Source organism: Stegostoma tigrinum, chromosome 19 (assembly GCF_030684315.1).
Source record: "Stegostoma tigrinum isolate sSteTig4 chromosome 19, sSteTig4.hap1, whole genome shotgun sequence".
In the NCBI taxonomy this organism is placed as follows: Eukaryota; Metazoa; Chordata; class Chondrichthyes; order Orectolobiformes; family Stegostomatidae; genus Stegostoma; species Stegostoma tigrinum.
The window spans coordinates 49,326,131-49,340,586 of NC_081372.1; the positions used below are offsets into that span (position 1 = coordinate 49,326,131).

Here is a 14,456-nt window from a genome sequence, read left to right on the forward strand (position 1 = left end):
CTTTCTGACATGCCCTATCTATTTCACAGTGCATCTTGCGCCCCTCGTCCTGATCACTGTTAGGAGGTCTGTACATAAGTCCCATTATAGTTTTTTTGCCTTTGTGATTCCTCAACTCCACCCACACAGACTCCACATCTTCTCACCCTATGTCATTCAGTGCTGTAGATTTGATTTCATTCTTAACTAACAAGGCAACCCCACCCCCTCTGCCCACCTCCCTGTCTTTTCAATATGTTGTGAATCCTCGGATGTTCAACTGCCAGTCCTGAACTCCCTGCAACCATGTCTCTGTGAAGTCTACCACATCATAATCATTCAAGAGGATTTGTGCTGTTAATTCATCTACTTTGTTGCGAATACTACGAGCATTTAGATAAAGTGCCTTAATGCTAACTTTCTTATCATTATTCGAGAGATTGGAAATCCTAAGATGTCTTAAACTATCCTTCCTTTCTGCTGTATTCCTAGTCTGCCTCGAACTTAAACCCACCTGTATATTCCCACCTTTTCAAGGCTACTGCTTTAAGTCATGTGCTGGCAGCCTTGGATCCACTCTTCACAGTTGGGGATATTTTCCCCGGACATGGCATACAAGAGAAAATGGCTGCCCTGCTTTGCAGATGGGGACCTGAAAGTCCAGTAGATATGCTAGTGCAGAGGAGGAATGAGCTTATTCCCCAAGGCCAGCAGAGGCAGCAACAATACTAGACCCTGCCAGGTTACCAACTGGGTCAATGCAGTCGCCCCGGTCCAGTAAAACCTACAGCATTACTCCTTTCCCTTCCATGGTCATTCATGTCTGAGTTGCCATCCCCTCTCCACAACTGTACTCTTCACTCTGCATCCCAGCATTCTGAATTAATCACCGCAATTACATTCCCCAGTCTCCCTTCCATAGCAGTAACCCTTGATAACTCCTTGCCTTTTACGGGGAGACTCTCAGGACTGACTGTGACCCACCTTTTTGAAAGACTTATCCAGACAGCCCAAAGCAATGAGTGACCAGGCCTCTGACTGATATCTGTACAGCGCCCCAACTGTTTTTCTTTGACTCATCTGACTCATCGGCTGACCATGGCCTCCTGCCCAGAAATTGAAAATATAGACTCCTTGACCATGATTGGCAGACTGACCGTGCCCAGCCCTCTGGATTAATATTGGAGGCTTCCCTTGGTTACCATGCTGAGAATCCCTGTAAGATAACTGCCTGGACTTGGCTGAGCACTTCTCCCAGGAGACATTCAGATATGATCATTTGCTTGAAGTACATGCAGCGTCTTTGGTGCGTATGCAGCTGGTGCAGGTTTAAAACAGTCTGTGTTTCCATTTAGTCTGTTCCATTTCTCCCATGAATTCATGTGCCAATAAAAGACAGAACAATTGTTAAGAAGACTAAAATCAAGCCTGGTCATCAATTCCTACCTGTAACATTTGAATGGATGTTGTTTATGCATGCTACCTGAGGATACAGATTATATATTTTGCAATTTAGATTTTTGTAAACCATCTATTTTTCAACTGTATAGCTGTTCACTTCTCATAGCTTTCTATTTCATCTCAAATTTTCATGTTTTAATACTGTCCTGTCATATGATATCACAAATTTACAAATATTGTTTGAGTTTCTGGCACTGACTGAAATGCAGCATTCTGGAATGGGACTATGGTATTTAGGGGTTGAGAAACAAATGAAATTTGAAGAAGCGGAGGAAATAAAAATCTTGGAGTGAATTTTTCAAAGTCATTACCATGTCATTAGTAAAACTGACTGCCGTAATGGACAAATCTCCCCATTATCACTCTACTCAGCTTGAACATTTCTGCAGTCTTTTTACTTTATTTCAACACACCCTTAGCCAGATACTCACATTCTTCCCTTCATACTCGTGGGCTGACACAACATACTTTCACGCATGTCCCAACTCTCACAAAGTCCTGCTAACCCTGTTACTAACATGAGATTTTACGATATAATTATGTTTCAAATTGTCTCTTGAAATTTAGGGTAAAGTTGAGTAATGAAGTGTCCTGCTATGAATTCTGACTGATGAACGCTGGAACCTGAAATTTTATCTTAAAGTTCTTAGAATCCCTACAGTGTGGAAACAGGACCTTCGACCCAACATGTCCACACCAACCCTGACAGCATCCTAACCAGACCTATCCCCCATAACCCACCTAACCTACACATCCCTGAAAACTGCGGGCAATTTAGCATGGCCCATCCACCTAGCCTGCACATCTTTGAACTGAGTGAGGAAACCGGAGCAACCAGAAGAAACCCACACAGACCCGGGAGAATGTGCAAACTCAACACAGACAGTTGTCCGATGATGGTGTCGAACCCTGGCCCCTACTACTGTGAGGCAGCAGTGTTAACCACTGAGCCACTGTGCCTTTAGCTCATTCACCCGAAATAGCTTCTCAAAATTAATCAGTGCCAATGGGAATTGTAAAAGCTTAGCACCCCCGGACTCATAGAGACATAGAGTCAGAATTATATGGCACATAACAGACCCTTTAGTTTAATTCATCCGCGCTAACCAGATATCCTAAACTGATCTAGTCCCATTTGCCAGCATTTGACCCATATCCTCTAACCCCTTCCTATTCATGTACCCATCCAGATGCCTTTTAATTGTTGCAATTGTACCAGTCTCCACCACCTCCTCTGACAGCTCATTCCATGCATGCACCATCCCTGCATGAAAAAGTTGCCCCTCAGACCCCTCTTAAAATTTTTCTCCTCTCACCTTAACCCTCTAGTTTTCAACTTCCCTACCCTGGGGAAAAGACCTTGGCTATTCACCCTATCTCTGCCCCTCACAATCTTATAAACCTTTATAAGGTCACCCCTCAACCTCCAATGCACCAGGAAAAAAAATCTCAGCCCATTCGGCCTCTCCCTATAGGTCAAACCCTCCAATCCCAACAACATTTTTGTAAATTTTTTCTGAACTGTCTCAAGTTTAACGTCTTCAGCAGGGAGACCAGAATTGAAAGCAATGTTTTGAAAGTGGCCTCACCAATACCCTGTACAGACATGATGTCCTAACTCCAGCACTCAATGTTCTGACCGATAAAGGCAAACATACCAATTGCCCTCCTCACCAACCTGTTTACCTGCGACTCCACTTTCAAGGAACTATGTGTCTGCAACACTCGGTCTCTTTATTTGGTGTAGGGCCCCACCATTAATTGCATGAATCCTGGGTCAATACAGTATGGAGCTAGAGGAACACAGCAGGCCGGGCAACATCAGAGGAGCAGGAAAGTCGACATTTCGGGTTGGGAAACTTCTCAGTATTGGGGAGGGGGAAGGGAGCTGGGAAATAAATAGAGGGAGGAGGAATAGGACTGGGGGAGGATAGGTGGGGCAGTGATGGGTGGATGCAGGTAGGGATAGTGAGGCCGGTTGGTGGGAAGGGTGGGGCAGATAGGTGGGAGAGAAGATGCATGGGTTGTATCAGGTCAAGGAGGTGAGAGGGAGGAGGTGAGGGGCTGGGGGAGGGGACGTGGGATAGTGATGAGTGGATGCAGGTGGGGTGTAGGAGGGATTGGTCAGTGGCAAGGGCGGAGCAGATAGGTGGGAAGAAGATGTACAGGTTGTGTCAGGTCAAGGAGGAGGGGCTGAGATGGACTTTTGGACATGGGTGATTTTAAAACTGGTGAATTCCATGTTTAGGCCATTGCGCTGTAGGCTTACGAGGAGGAATATGAGGTGTTGCTCCTGCAGTTTGCGGGTCGTGTCATTATGGCACTGGAGGAGGCCCAGGATGGACATGTTATCAGGGGAGTGCAAGGGTGAGTTAAAATGGTTGGCGAGCGGAGATGTTGTTATTTGTCACGTACAGAGTGCAGATGCTCCATAAAACAGTCCCCGAGTCTGCACTTGGTCTCACTGATGTATGGGGGGCCACATCAGGAGCAATGGATACAGTAGACCAAGTTGGAGGATGTACAGGTGAACCCCTGTTGGATGTGGAAAGTTTGTTTTGTGCCTTGGATGAAGGTGAGAGAGGAGTTTAGGGGCAGGTGTAGCACTCCCTGCAGTTGCAGGGAAAGATGCCAGGGCAGGTGGGGTTGGTGGCGAGTGAGGAGCAGACGAGGGAGTTGCAGAGTGAGAGGTCCCGACGAAAGGCAGATAGGAATGGGGAGGGAAATATCTCTTTGGTTGTGGGGTCAGATTGGAGGTGGTGGAAGTGGCAGAGATCGATACGCTGGATGGTGGGTTGGTATGTGAGGACCAGGGGGCTCTGCCTTTATTTTTGTTGGGAGGAGGGGATTTGAGGGCAGAAGTGCGGGAAATGCAAAGGATGTGGTTAAGGGCATTTTTGATCACCCAGAGAGGAGAAATTGCAGTCCTTCAGATAGGAGCATATCTGGGATGTCTGAGAGTGGAACTCTCCATTTTTGGGAGTAGATGCAGCGGAGACAGAGGAATTGCGACTATGGGATTGCATTCTTGCAGGAGGGTGGGTGAGAGGTGGATTTGAAGTAGATGTCAGTGTTGAGGCAGTTACTAGAGATGGTGATGGAGATGGTCCAGGTGATTTTGAAGTTGGGTTGAAAGGCATTAGTAAAGTTTGATGAACTGTTCAAGTTCCTCATGGGAGTGCAAGGCAGCACCAATACAGTCATCAATGCTGCGGAGGAAGAGGTCACGGATGGTGTCGGTGTAACATCGGAAAAGGAACTGTTCTACGTATCCTCTGAAGACGCAGGCAAGCTTGGATGCATACAGGTGCCCATAGCTACCTCCTTAGTTTGTAGGAAATGGGAGGAGTTAAAGGAGAAGTTGTTCAGGGTAAGCACAAATTCTGGTAGGTCATTGGTGGAGAGGGCTGGTTGGGCCTGCAGGAGAGGAAAAAGCAGAGGGATTTTAGGTTATCTGCTTGGGGGTGCACAAGTGTACAGGGATTGGATGTCCATAGTGAAGATGAGGTGTTGGGGGTCAGGGAATTGGAAGTCTTGGAGGAAGTGGAGGGTGGTGTCCCGAACATGGGTGGGGAGATCCTGGACCGGGGGGAAAAGACAGAGTCAATGCAAGCGAGATGATTTCAGTGGGGCAGGAGCAAGCAGAGACACCTACCTTTCCCCAGCCATATCCATCCTTCTTCTTGCCTCCTTGACCTCACACAATTTGCCCATCTTCTCTCCCATCTATCCACCCTATCCCCTTCCACTGACTAATCCCCACCTGCATCTATTTATCACCATCCCACTTACCTTTCCCCAGCCCCATCCCTCCTCCCTCTATTTATTTCCCAGCTCCCTTCCCCCTCCCCAGTTCTGAAGAAGGGTCTAACCCAAACCATCACCTTTCCTGCTCCTCTGCTGCTGCCCGACCTGCTGTGTTCCTCCAGCTCCACACTGTGTTATCTCTGACTCCAGCATCTGCAGTTCTTGGTGTCTTCTTTTAGAGCCCTGCCCTGGTTTGCTTCACCAAAATGCGACACATTTATCTAAATTAAACTCCGTCTGCCACACCATGGCCCTTTGACCCATCTGATCAAGGTCCTGTTGTACTCTGACATAACCCTGTTCACTGATTCATTGATCTACCTTGGCTCCCAGTTGAACAACACTTTAATTTTAAAATTGTCATACTTGCTTTCAATTTCGGCCGTAGTCTTGTGATCTTGCCCATCTCTACAACACTTGTAACTATTTGCAAATCAGTTCTAGCCTCTTGTACGTTCTTGATTTTAAATGACTCACAATTGACGACAGTGCCTTCAAGTGCCGAGGCTATAGGCTTTTCTTGACCCATCTGGCCCTCTCCTTCAATATTGCCTTACCTGGTCAATGCCAAAGTTTGCTCATGGTACTACCATGTGATGTCTTGGAGGATGCTGTTAATCATATAGCTGAAACCAATAAAAATCACTGATGTTGTTGAGTGGAGGCTGAATACGCAGGGATCCTTAAGCTGAAAAGTGGGACACTGGCATTGCCAGGAATTTGGCAGGTTGGGGGCCAAGAAACTGAGTGGAGACTTTAATCCACATCACTTTGACCCAAACTTTACTCGTCTTTTTAGTTTAAAACGCTGTTCGAAATCTACAGCTTGGTGAGAATTCTCCAATCTAACTGGTTGAAGAGCCTTCCAGTGTAGCTTTGCCCAAAAATGTCACAGATTGTGAGCAATATAGTGAACGGTGATTGAAGTTTCTGCGTGACTGACTGCAAAATCCGACATGTGTCCAAGCCCTTCTACAAGGATCATTGAATCACAGAGACTAGGAGCAAAGGCTCGGGTGTTACAGTATAATAATATCCTTTGTGTCTGTTAGGAAAATTAGATCATCCAATGATTCTGTTAGGGGAGACTCAGGAAAATTGCCGAAGACTTTTGACAATCATAACACCTCATCAAGTTTAAAATCCATCCAAACATTTCAAATGACTTGAAAAAAAATTGGTTTCATTGTTTTTCAGGTTGCCAGATCATAACGTCTGTTTTGCAAAATAGGTTACTCAATATGAAAATTCCAGACATTTCAGGCATCAAATACACCAATGCCTTACATCAACTTCAGTACGACATAAATAGGTATGTTGATTATAGTTTCCTTGAAGGTAATTGTCCAAATAGTGTGGGTGTACCTTATTATCATGCTGTTATTATATATTATTAGAGTCAGCTTACCTTAAGTATGCATCAAGAATGGCTATTACATAAAATAACAGTAGTGAGGAAATAGAATTTTCCAATAAAACAATAGTAAAGTCTACTTTACCTTTCTGACTCAACAATAATTATATAAGTTATGTTAAAAGTTGTTGATCTTTCAGATTTAAGAATTGAGTCAAGGCCACTACCCCCTTGGAATCCTTACGTCTAGATACTGACATCCCCTTAATAGTGGAAGCTGTACATTATCCAGTTTCCAATCTCACCAGCAAAAGGAATGTAAATCATTTTTGACCATTTTGGATTTGTAATTTTTTAGCTTTGTTTGACACCAAGTGTCTCAATATTGAAAATATAATGATAAATCAAACCTTTTTAAGTTCAAAAGTTAAAAGCTCCAAGCAGCATTTTAATAATGTAATTGGTGCTGCCAAGGCTAATGTTAAATAGTGTTGCAAGTAAATGGTGTCTGTTTATCAGATTGATGTCTGTATGTTGAATTAAGCAGCAAACGATTTTAACAGATTTATAACAGTTTTATCGTAAATCTATAGTTTAGAAGAAACACCAGTTTCAACCTTTCCACTGAACACACAAATGTTTTTTTTTTCTATCTGGAGATGTGTTTACATACCTTTGAATGTTTCTTTTCTCCACTACTAAATCATCTATGTCTCTAATTAAACAAAAAAAATTACAAGTGCTGGCCATTGGGTCAGTGCAATAACAAATGTGAGGCAAGGTAGGGAGAGATGGTAAGTAGTACTCTGGTTAAGTGGAAAGAGGTCTCAGAGCTCAGTGGTACAGAGGAATCTGGGTGTCTTGGTACATAAATCACATAAAATTAATATGCAGGTACAGCAAGTGATTACATTAGCAAAAATGAAATGTAGTCATGTATGAAACAGAGTATCAAAGAATGGAAGTGCAGATGTACAGAGCCTTGATGAGACTATGTCTGGATTATTAGGTACAGTTTCTTGTCCTTATTTGAAAAAGGAAACAATTCCTTTGGAAGCAGTTCACAGAAACCTCACTTGATACATTTGTAGGATGAAGCACTATCTTTATTATGTGTAGTTCCACTCCCCACGCTTGAGGAAGGATGTGGAGAATTTGGAGAAGGTGCAAAAAAGATTTACCAAGATATTGCCGGGATTGAAGTAAGATATAAGGGGATACTGAACAAACTTGAATTGTTTTCACTAGAGTGTTGGAGGCTGACTGATGACCTGATAGCGGTATATAAAATTATGAGAAGTATGGATTGGGTGGATAGTCAGAATCTTTTTCCCAGGGTGAAAATTTCAAATACTAGAAGGCATAGTTTTAAGGTGAAAGGGGGAAAGTTTAAAAGAGATGTGCGATGCAAGTTTTTTTTTAAGAAGGTGGTAGGTGCCAGGAACATGCTGCTAAGGAGGTGGTAGAAACAGATGCAATAGCAGCATTTCAAAGACATTTAGACAGACACATAAACAGGCAGAGAATAGGAGAATACAGACCATATGCAACCAAGCGGGATAAGTTTAGATTGGCATCATGATCAGCACAGTCATGGTGGGCTAAAGGGCCTGCGCTACACTGGTCTATGTTCTTCTGAAGAAAGGTTGAACAGATTAGGTCTCTCTTCATTGCAGATGAGAAGGGTGAGTGGTGATATTAGTGAAACATACAAAATTGTGAGGGAACTGAGTAGGCTGGATACTGGCAGGATATTTCCTCTTGCAGGGGACATTAATATGAAGCATACTTTCAGAAAAAGAAATCTCCCTTTCAAGATGGAAAGGAGGAGAATTGTTTTTTCTCTCAGAGACTCATACCTATCTCCAGAAGGCTATGGAGGCCAAGTCCTTAAATATATTCAAGGCTGAGTCAAATAGATTTTTGATAGACAAGGGAGTCAAGGGTTACGGCAAGTAGACTTGAGACCACAAACAGATCTGCCATGATCATGTCAAACAGTACAACAGGCTCAACAGGCAAAATGATCTGCTCCTGAACCTAAGTCCTATGTTCTATAAAGTGTACATTTCCTCTTAAAGCATTTTTCCTTAATCTTGTCTTCATTAAATTATGTGACACCTATTTATCCAAACTACAAGCCAGCCTATGCCCTTCCGAATTTGCTCACAATTCTCTTTATCATTCTCGCTCTCTGTTTTTACGTTCCTGCTACTTTTAGCACAGTAATCCCAACACCCAAAATGCAAAAAAATGTGAGTGTCAATAGTGTTTATGTTTATGGAGAAGTTCTTTTTTAAAATAAGAGAGACCTAGATATAAAGAACAGGTCTCCAACAAAGGCTAACAAAAAACTGGACCACATTTGTGGTTTTAAACTGACAAAAATTGTTTTTTTAAACATTATGAATGACTTATTTTAAATCCACTCTCTAATACATGAGCCCAATTTTCATTCTTAGGGTGGGACCATAGGAGAAATCTCAGAGAGGCTCTCCATCATGGTGAAAATCCAAGCCATGGTATTCACAGCACCAAGAAAAGCTGGTCATACCAAAACAATGTGATTATGTTTACTTTGCATACAATCATCCTCCCACTCTCCTTCATTCCACATACTAAAATATTCTTCTATTCCTTTCTAACTCACCTGTTTTTGTAGCTTCCCCTTAAATGCATCAATGTCATTTGCATCAACTGCTCCTTGTAGTGTTGAATCCCATATTCCAGCATTGTTTTGGTACAACAGCAGTAGGATATTAGGCAAACTGTGCATAGTTGTCACTTGCCATCTAACAACCACCTCTAACCTCTCCCAGCCTGAAATATCTGCACAGAGGCTGGTATCCAATCACCAAGTCACCCTTTCTTTACACATGCACCGCACATGGATTCTGACCGGCTAGCTCAGAGTCAGTACCTACAGTGAGGAGACGCTCTCAATCACTTGTTTAAATTTGTCAGCAAAGGCTCCCTGATTAGGGCTGACAACCTGGGCCAATCAGAGATCTCATGTACAATGAGATCGACCTTCCCTCGTTCCAAACACTACACAGCCCATCACCAAAGGGTCATCAAATGCAATCCATTAACTCAATTTCCTTCTCCACAGATGTTGCTTGACCTCCTTGCTAAATATTCCCAGCATTTTCTTTTTTTCTCTCATTTCTGGCATGCACAGATGTTTCCTTTTGTGTTATTAGTGACCTAAAATGGTTGAATTGACTGTAACCTCCTTACACACTGGTATCATAGCTTAAATAACAAATTTTGTTGAATGAACTAATTAAAACTGTATCATCTGAATGATAAAACACAGACAAAAAAATCTATTGAAAAAATATCTGAAAGACTACAACAGCTTGCAACTTTTTGGTGCCAAACATTCCAGAGCACTTGACAAGAAAATACTGAGGACTAATAGGAGAAGGACTAACAGAAGTTACTGAAGAATAGAAGGTTTCCAATGTTTTGAAAGGAAGCAAAGGTGGAAAATGTTACAGAGGAAAAATGGCACTAAGTCAGTTAAAATCTTGCTTCTTCTGGTGGACTGAGGGGAGGAATTGCCACATTGGAGACAAGAGTCCTATGATTGAAGGAAATAAAATTGGCTAGAAATCTTGAGAAAGTTGCGCGCCTAGGTAGCGGTGAAGTCATCGTATTGGAAAGCCAATAAGTGAGAATGGAGAGGAAGGGAAACAGCATAGAAACAGGCAGCTTTGTTTTTAATAAGTGGGGTCTTATAGCGTTGATAGAGAAAAGTGATAGACTCTTGATTTAAATTTAGAGGCATCAATAGTGGGAAGAGTTTTGCTGGAAGCTGAAGGGTATGATTGTTGCAGCATTCCAATCATTTTTTGCTTGGAATAAGACAGAAGTAAAAGCCACTGTAGGCATTGGAGTATGGTTTATGGCAAATGGCAATAACAACAGCTTATGCCTTCCCACTGCTCACTGAAGGAAGTAGCAACTCATTCAAGACTTAAGAGGCAATCTTAATGTAACATGCCCAGCTGATAACTGACATAATTGACAATTCAGTTCACACTGTAAATTATAATTGCAATATGTAAATCATAATTCATCCACTTGTGCAAAGATGTATGTTTTTTGGCTAATGTCACTGAAATACTGTCATTCAAGTGGAAATAAGACTGAGTACACTGCATAGCCATATTGCTCAAGTTACAAACACATTTCATCCAGCAGAATTCTTTTTTCAGGATAACCATAAGTAACGTGAATTTACCAGACATGAGTATCATCCTGGTCCCTAACCTGGGATTGAAAGTTGCTATGTCCAATGGCTACATTGAGACGAGTGGTAACTGGCAGATTAAAGCAAATATTTTGTAAGTACTGTTTTCCTCAAAAATAATTATAGTATTGTGATTTGTATCAGTTATGCTGACTGACATCATTCTGATATTGGGCAACCCTTGATACACAACCATTGCTTACTAAGCTACCATTGACAGTTAATTTCAGATACCTCCCATGGCTGAGCAACTTTAATGTCACCAGTGTCAGATGTCCCATAAGCACATATCCCACCCTTTTGCCAGATTGTGATCATCACAACCTGTCTCTGTCTCTCTCAGGACTAGAAACAGTTTGATGTACCACAGAGATTTTAGACACAATAAGCTTTCATAGTTCACAAATTTTCAGTCCATGGAATTGAAGTCTCCAGACATGAACAAAAGCTGAATAAACAGACCTGTGACTTACTGCCAAGGGAATTCTTTTAATTTTATAACCAAGTCTTTGTAGTTCACAGGTAATCTGGGATCACAACAGTCTGCATAACTTATAAGAAAGATATTAACATCAGGATATTACTATGTTTCTGTAAACATAATTTCATGATTTATCCAACTGAGTAATTGAGTTTGTTTATTTTGTTTCCTGTTAACTTGCAAGAATTCATATTTTTTGCATTTAGTTCCAGCAACAACTCTTAACCTTTGTCACTTTTACTTTTTTTTTGTAGCAGGACTCATGGTACTGTAAAGGCACAGATCAACAGCATTGCCATCTCATTTTACCTTAAGTTCGGCAAAGATAATTCAGGCCAACCTACTGTAACAATGATGGACTGTGCAAGTTACATCTCAAAACTCCAAGTTTATGTTTCAGGAAACGCTAGGTAACTGTGTTCTTTCTCTCACTTCTCCTTCTGCAAGTGTCCTGCAGATGTCAATGTGTGTTAAGTGAAAGTGTGTATTTGTATTATGATTTTCACAATTTTGCCAGGCAGCTGAGCATGTCCAGCGTTTTATGCCAAATTTCATGGTCACGTTACTAATCAACATTTAATGTTGAAGTTGCAATAACCACTGAGCGTGCACATGTTCTTTGAGGGTTGGATGATGCATTATAAATCTTTGTCAGCTTGGTAATCAAGAATGAACTTTGATCATGAGTGCATGAGATTTCTCAAAGATCAATCCATAATTCGCACATCTAACTATTGATTAACTGATGCTTTTTTGATCACTCTACCTGATGAAACATTTTATCTCCCCGCAGTCTTCTTTGTCTTTGAATGTTTTATATACAGAGCACCGACATGCCTGTGTCCCTCTAAACTTTCTTTTATTCTTCCTCAACTCCAAATACATTGCTCAAGCTGATACTTTCTTTGCTGAACTCTAATAATTGAAATAGAGACTATTGCATTAATTTTTAGCTCTAGTGTGCTACCTCACCCAGGTCTTCTCTACCATTTATCATCTACAGGATAAGAAAACATAAGTTTGACTTCATGTAACTGTTACTCTCCTATTCATTAATAATAGCCTTTAGTTTTAGTTTTTCATCCAGGTTCTTAACTTTAATAAAAATCATCTCTTTCCTTATCATATTCCACATACCTTCCTCGTTAGGGAATGTCAAAGTAAAAAAAGAAATTAAATAGAGAACAGATTTTTTTTTCATCTTGGGAAAGTTAAGATTTGACTTCATTTGAACTTGTGACATTTCTCGCAATCACTCTCCAAAGAAAACCAAATTTCTCCTGTGTAAAAGTCAGGAAAATAAGATTAATACTAAATGTGAGACAGAGTCCTCATCTGCATTATGTTTCTCTGAATTTCTTAGAGTTACCCCCAAGGTGTCAGAAAGAGGCATGCATTTTGAACAGATATTGCCTTCCTTTGGTTTCCTGAGGTTGAGTCAGATGGTATAACCGTTTACAATGTTATCACAAAATCATTGGCAACAGGCCTTAAGGCTGGACTCCATTGAGATTATGGCACTGAGGATACCTCTTGGGCCTTAGAGATGGCTTTGTCCCCAATTTCAAGTGGTATGGCCTTATCAGAATTGGCCAATGTCCAGAAACAAACAAACCATATTACTGGCCTGGTCCAAACATACATTTTGGAACACAGAAACCCAGAGTCGTGGAATGCCCCAAAGTGAACTTTATCATGTAAAGGAACTAGAAAATCAGTCCATTATGTTTTTCCTTAAACTTATATCCTCTGGAAACTACTAAAAAAGTAAAACTCTTTCACACTGAAACCTTTCACATTGACTTCTCTTTCGAACATAGGTAACAAATTTAGTGCTGAAAAATTCACATAAACAATGGTCCAATGTTCCCTTCTTATGTATCAGGAGACATAGTCTCTTCTCACTGTAGTTGGGCCAGGCTGGTGACAAGAATCGACTTGACTTTTTCTCAAACCAGGTGGTGAGAGAAGGAGCCTTCAGCAAAGTCAGAAGATATAGAGCGACTTGCCCTTCTCACAATCCAAAGTGCTGTACCAAATACTCAAAGCTGGAGGCATTCCAAGTAGACACAATGAGAAATCTTACCAGATATCATACCTGCACGTGGAAAATATCAAACCCATCAGAAAACCTTAAGATAAAAGTATCCAGGGTGCTTGAGGGTACTTCACTTAACTACATGCACATAGGGAAGGGAGAATACTTGCAGAAGTAATTTATTTAAGGTGCAGTTGCTTCACTGACACAACCTTATCTATACTAATCATTAGCATTTGGAGCTCCTGAGCAATGATAATATTTGCCAATACAAATCTGTAGTGATAGTGACAAGGTGAGCTAGTTGGACCTCATAAAATATGAATTTCCTGATTGGGACTGTTAACCTAATCCAAACAGGGAGCTCTAACTGACAGGTAAGAATAGGCATTTCAGACATCCTATACACTCTGAAAGCTGGCTCTGAGGAAGGTGGATGAGTGTCAAGGATTCTCCACATGTAAATAAAGAGTGACTTGGTGATGGGATACTGGCCTATGTGGAGCTACTTCAGTGATGATGAGAGAAAACCATGATCCTGAAGAAATTCACTCACTTCAGTCATCTTTGAATTGATTTCTAGCAACATGCTATTATTTGGGAAGCTTGACTCATTTGATTCTGCTGTCAAAAACTGGACCCAGTCTGTGGAAAGAATTCATTATTTTTATCAGGCAAAGGACATTGGGGCAGATGGAAAGCAAGAAATGATTCTCCTGACAGCTTGTGGACTTGCAGCTTTTTCAGTTATTAGGAGCCTAACTTTCCCTGAGGCAGAGGGCACTAAAACCTTTCAAGAGTTGACAGATTTAGTTAAGGAATACTAATGATCCCAAGCCTCTTCTGAGACTCTATTGACTTTACTCAGCAATTCAAAAACCAGGTGAATTTGTATTGGGATTTTAGACAATTGCAGAGGCACGTGAATTTTGTTTACCCCTTTAGAGATCCTGAGAAACTGTTTGGTAGGTGGGATTAATGATGTAACCACGTAAAAGCACCTAACAGCTACAGCCCAATTGAACTTCAAACAGATACTACACCTGACTTCATCATTGAAAAATGAGGCAAAGTGAAG

General features: G+C 41.4%; 1 protein-coding gene across 1 annotated transcript in view; it reads left to right on the forward strand.

Annotated features, from left to right (window-relative positions):
- Nucleotides 1-14,456, forward strand: part of LOC125461528 (bactericidal permeability-increasing protein-like) — a 103,143-nt gene that overhangs the window by 42,071 nt on the left and 46,616 nt on the right. Inside the window, exons 3-5 of the mRNA XM_048550428.2 lie at nt 6,445-6,559; nt 10,825-10,953; nt 11,595-11,750. Coding sequence (XP_048406385.1) covers nt 6,445-6,559; nt 10,825-10,953; nt 11,595-11,750 — 400 coding nt within the window. The remainder of the gene's footprint in view (nt 1-6,444; nt 6,560-10,824; nt 10,954-11,594; nt 11,751-14,456) is intronic.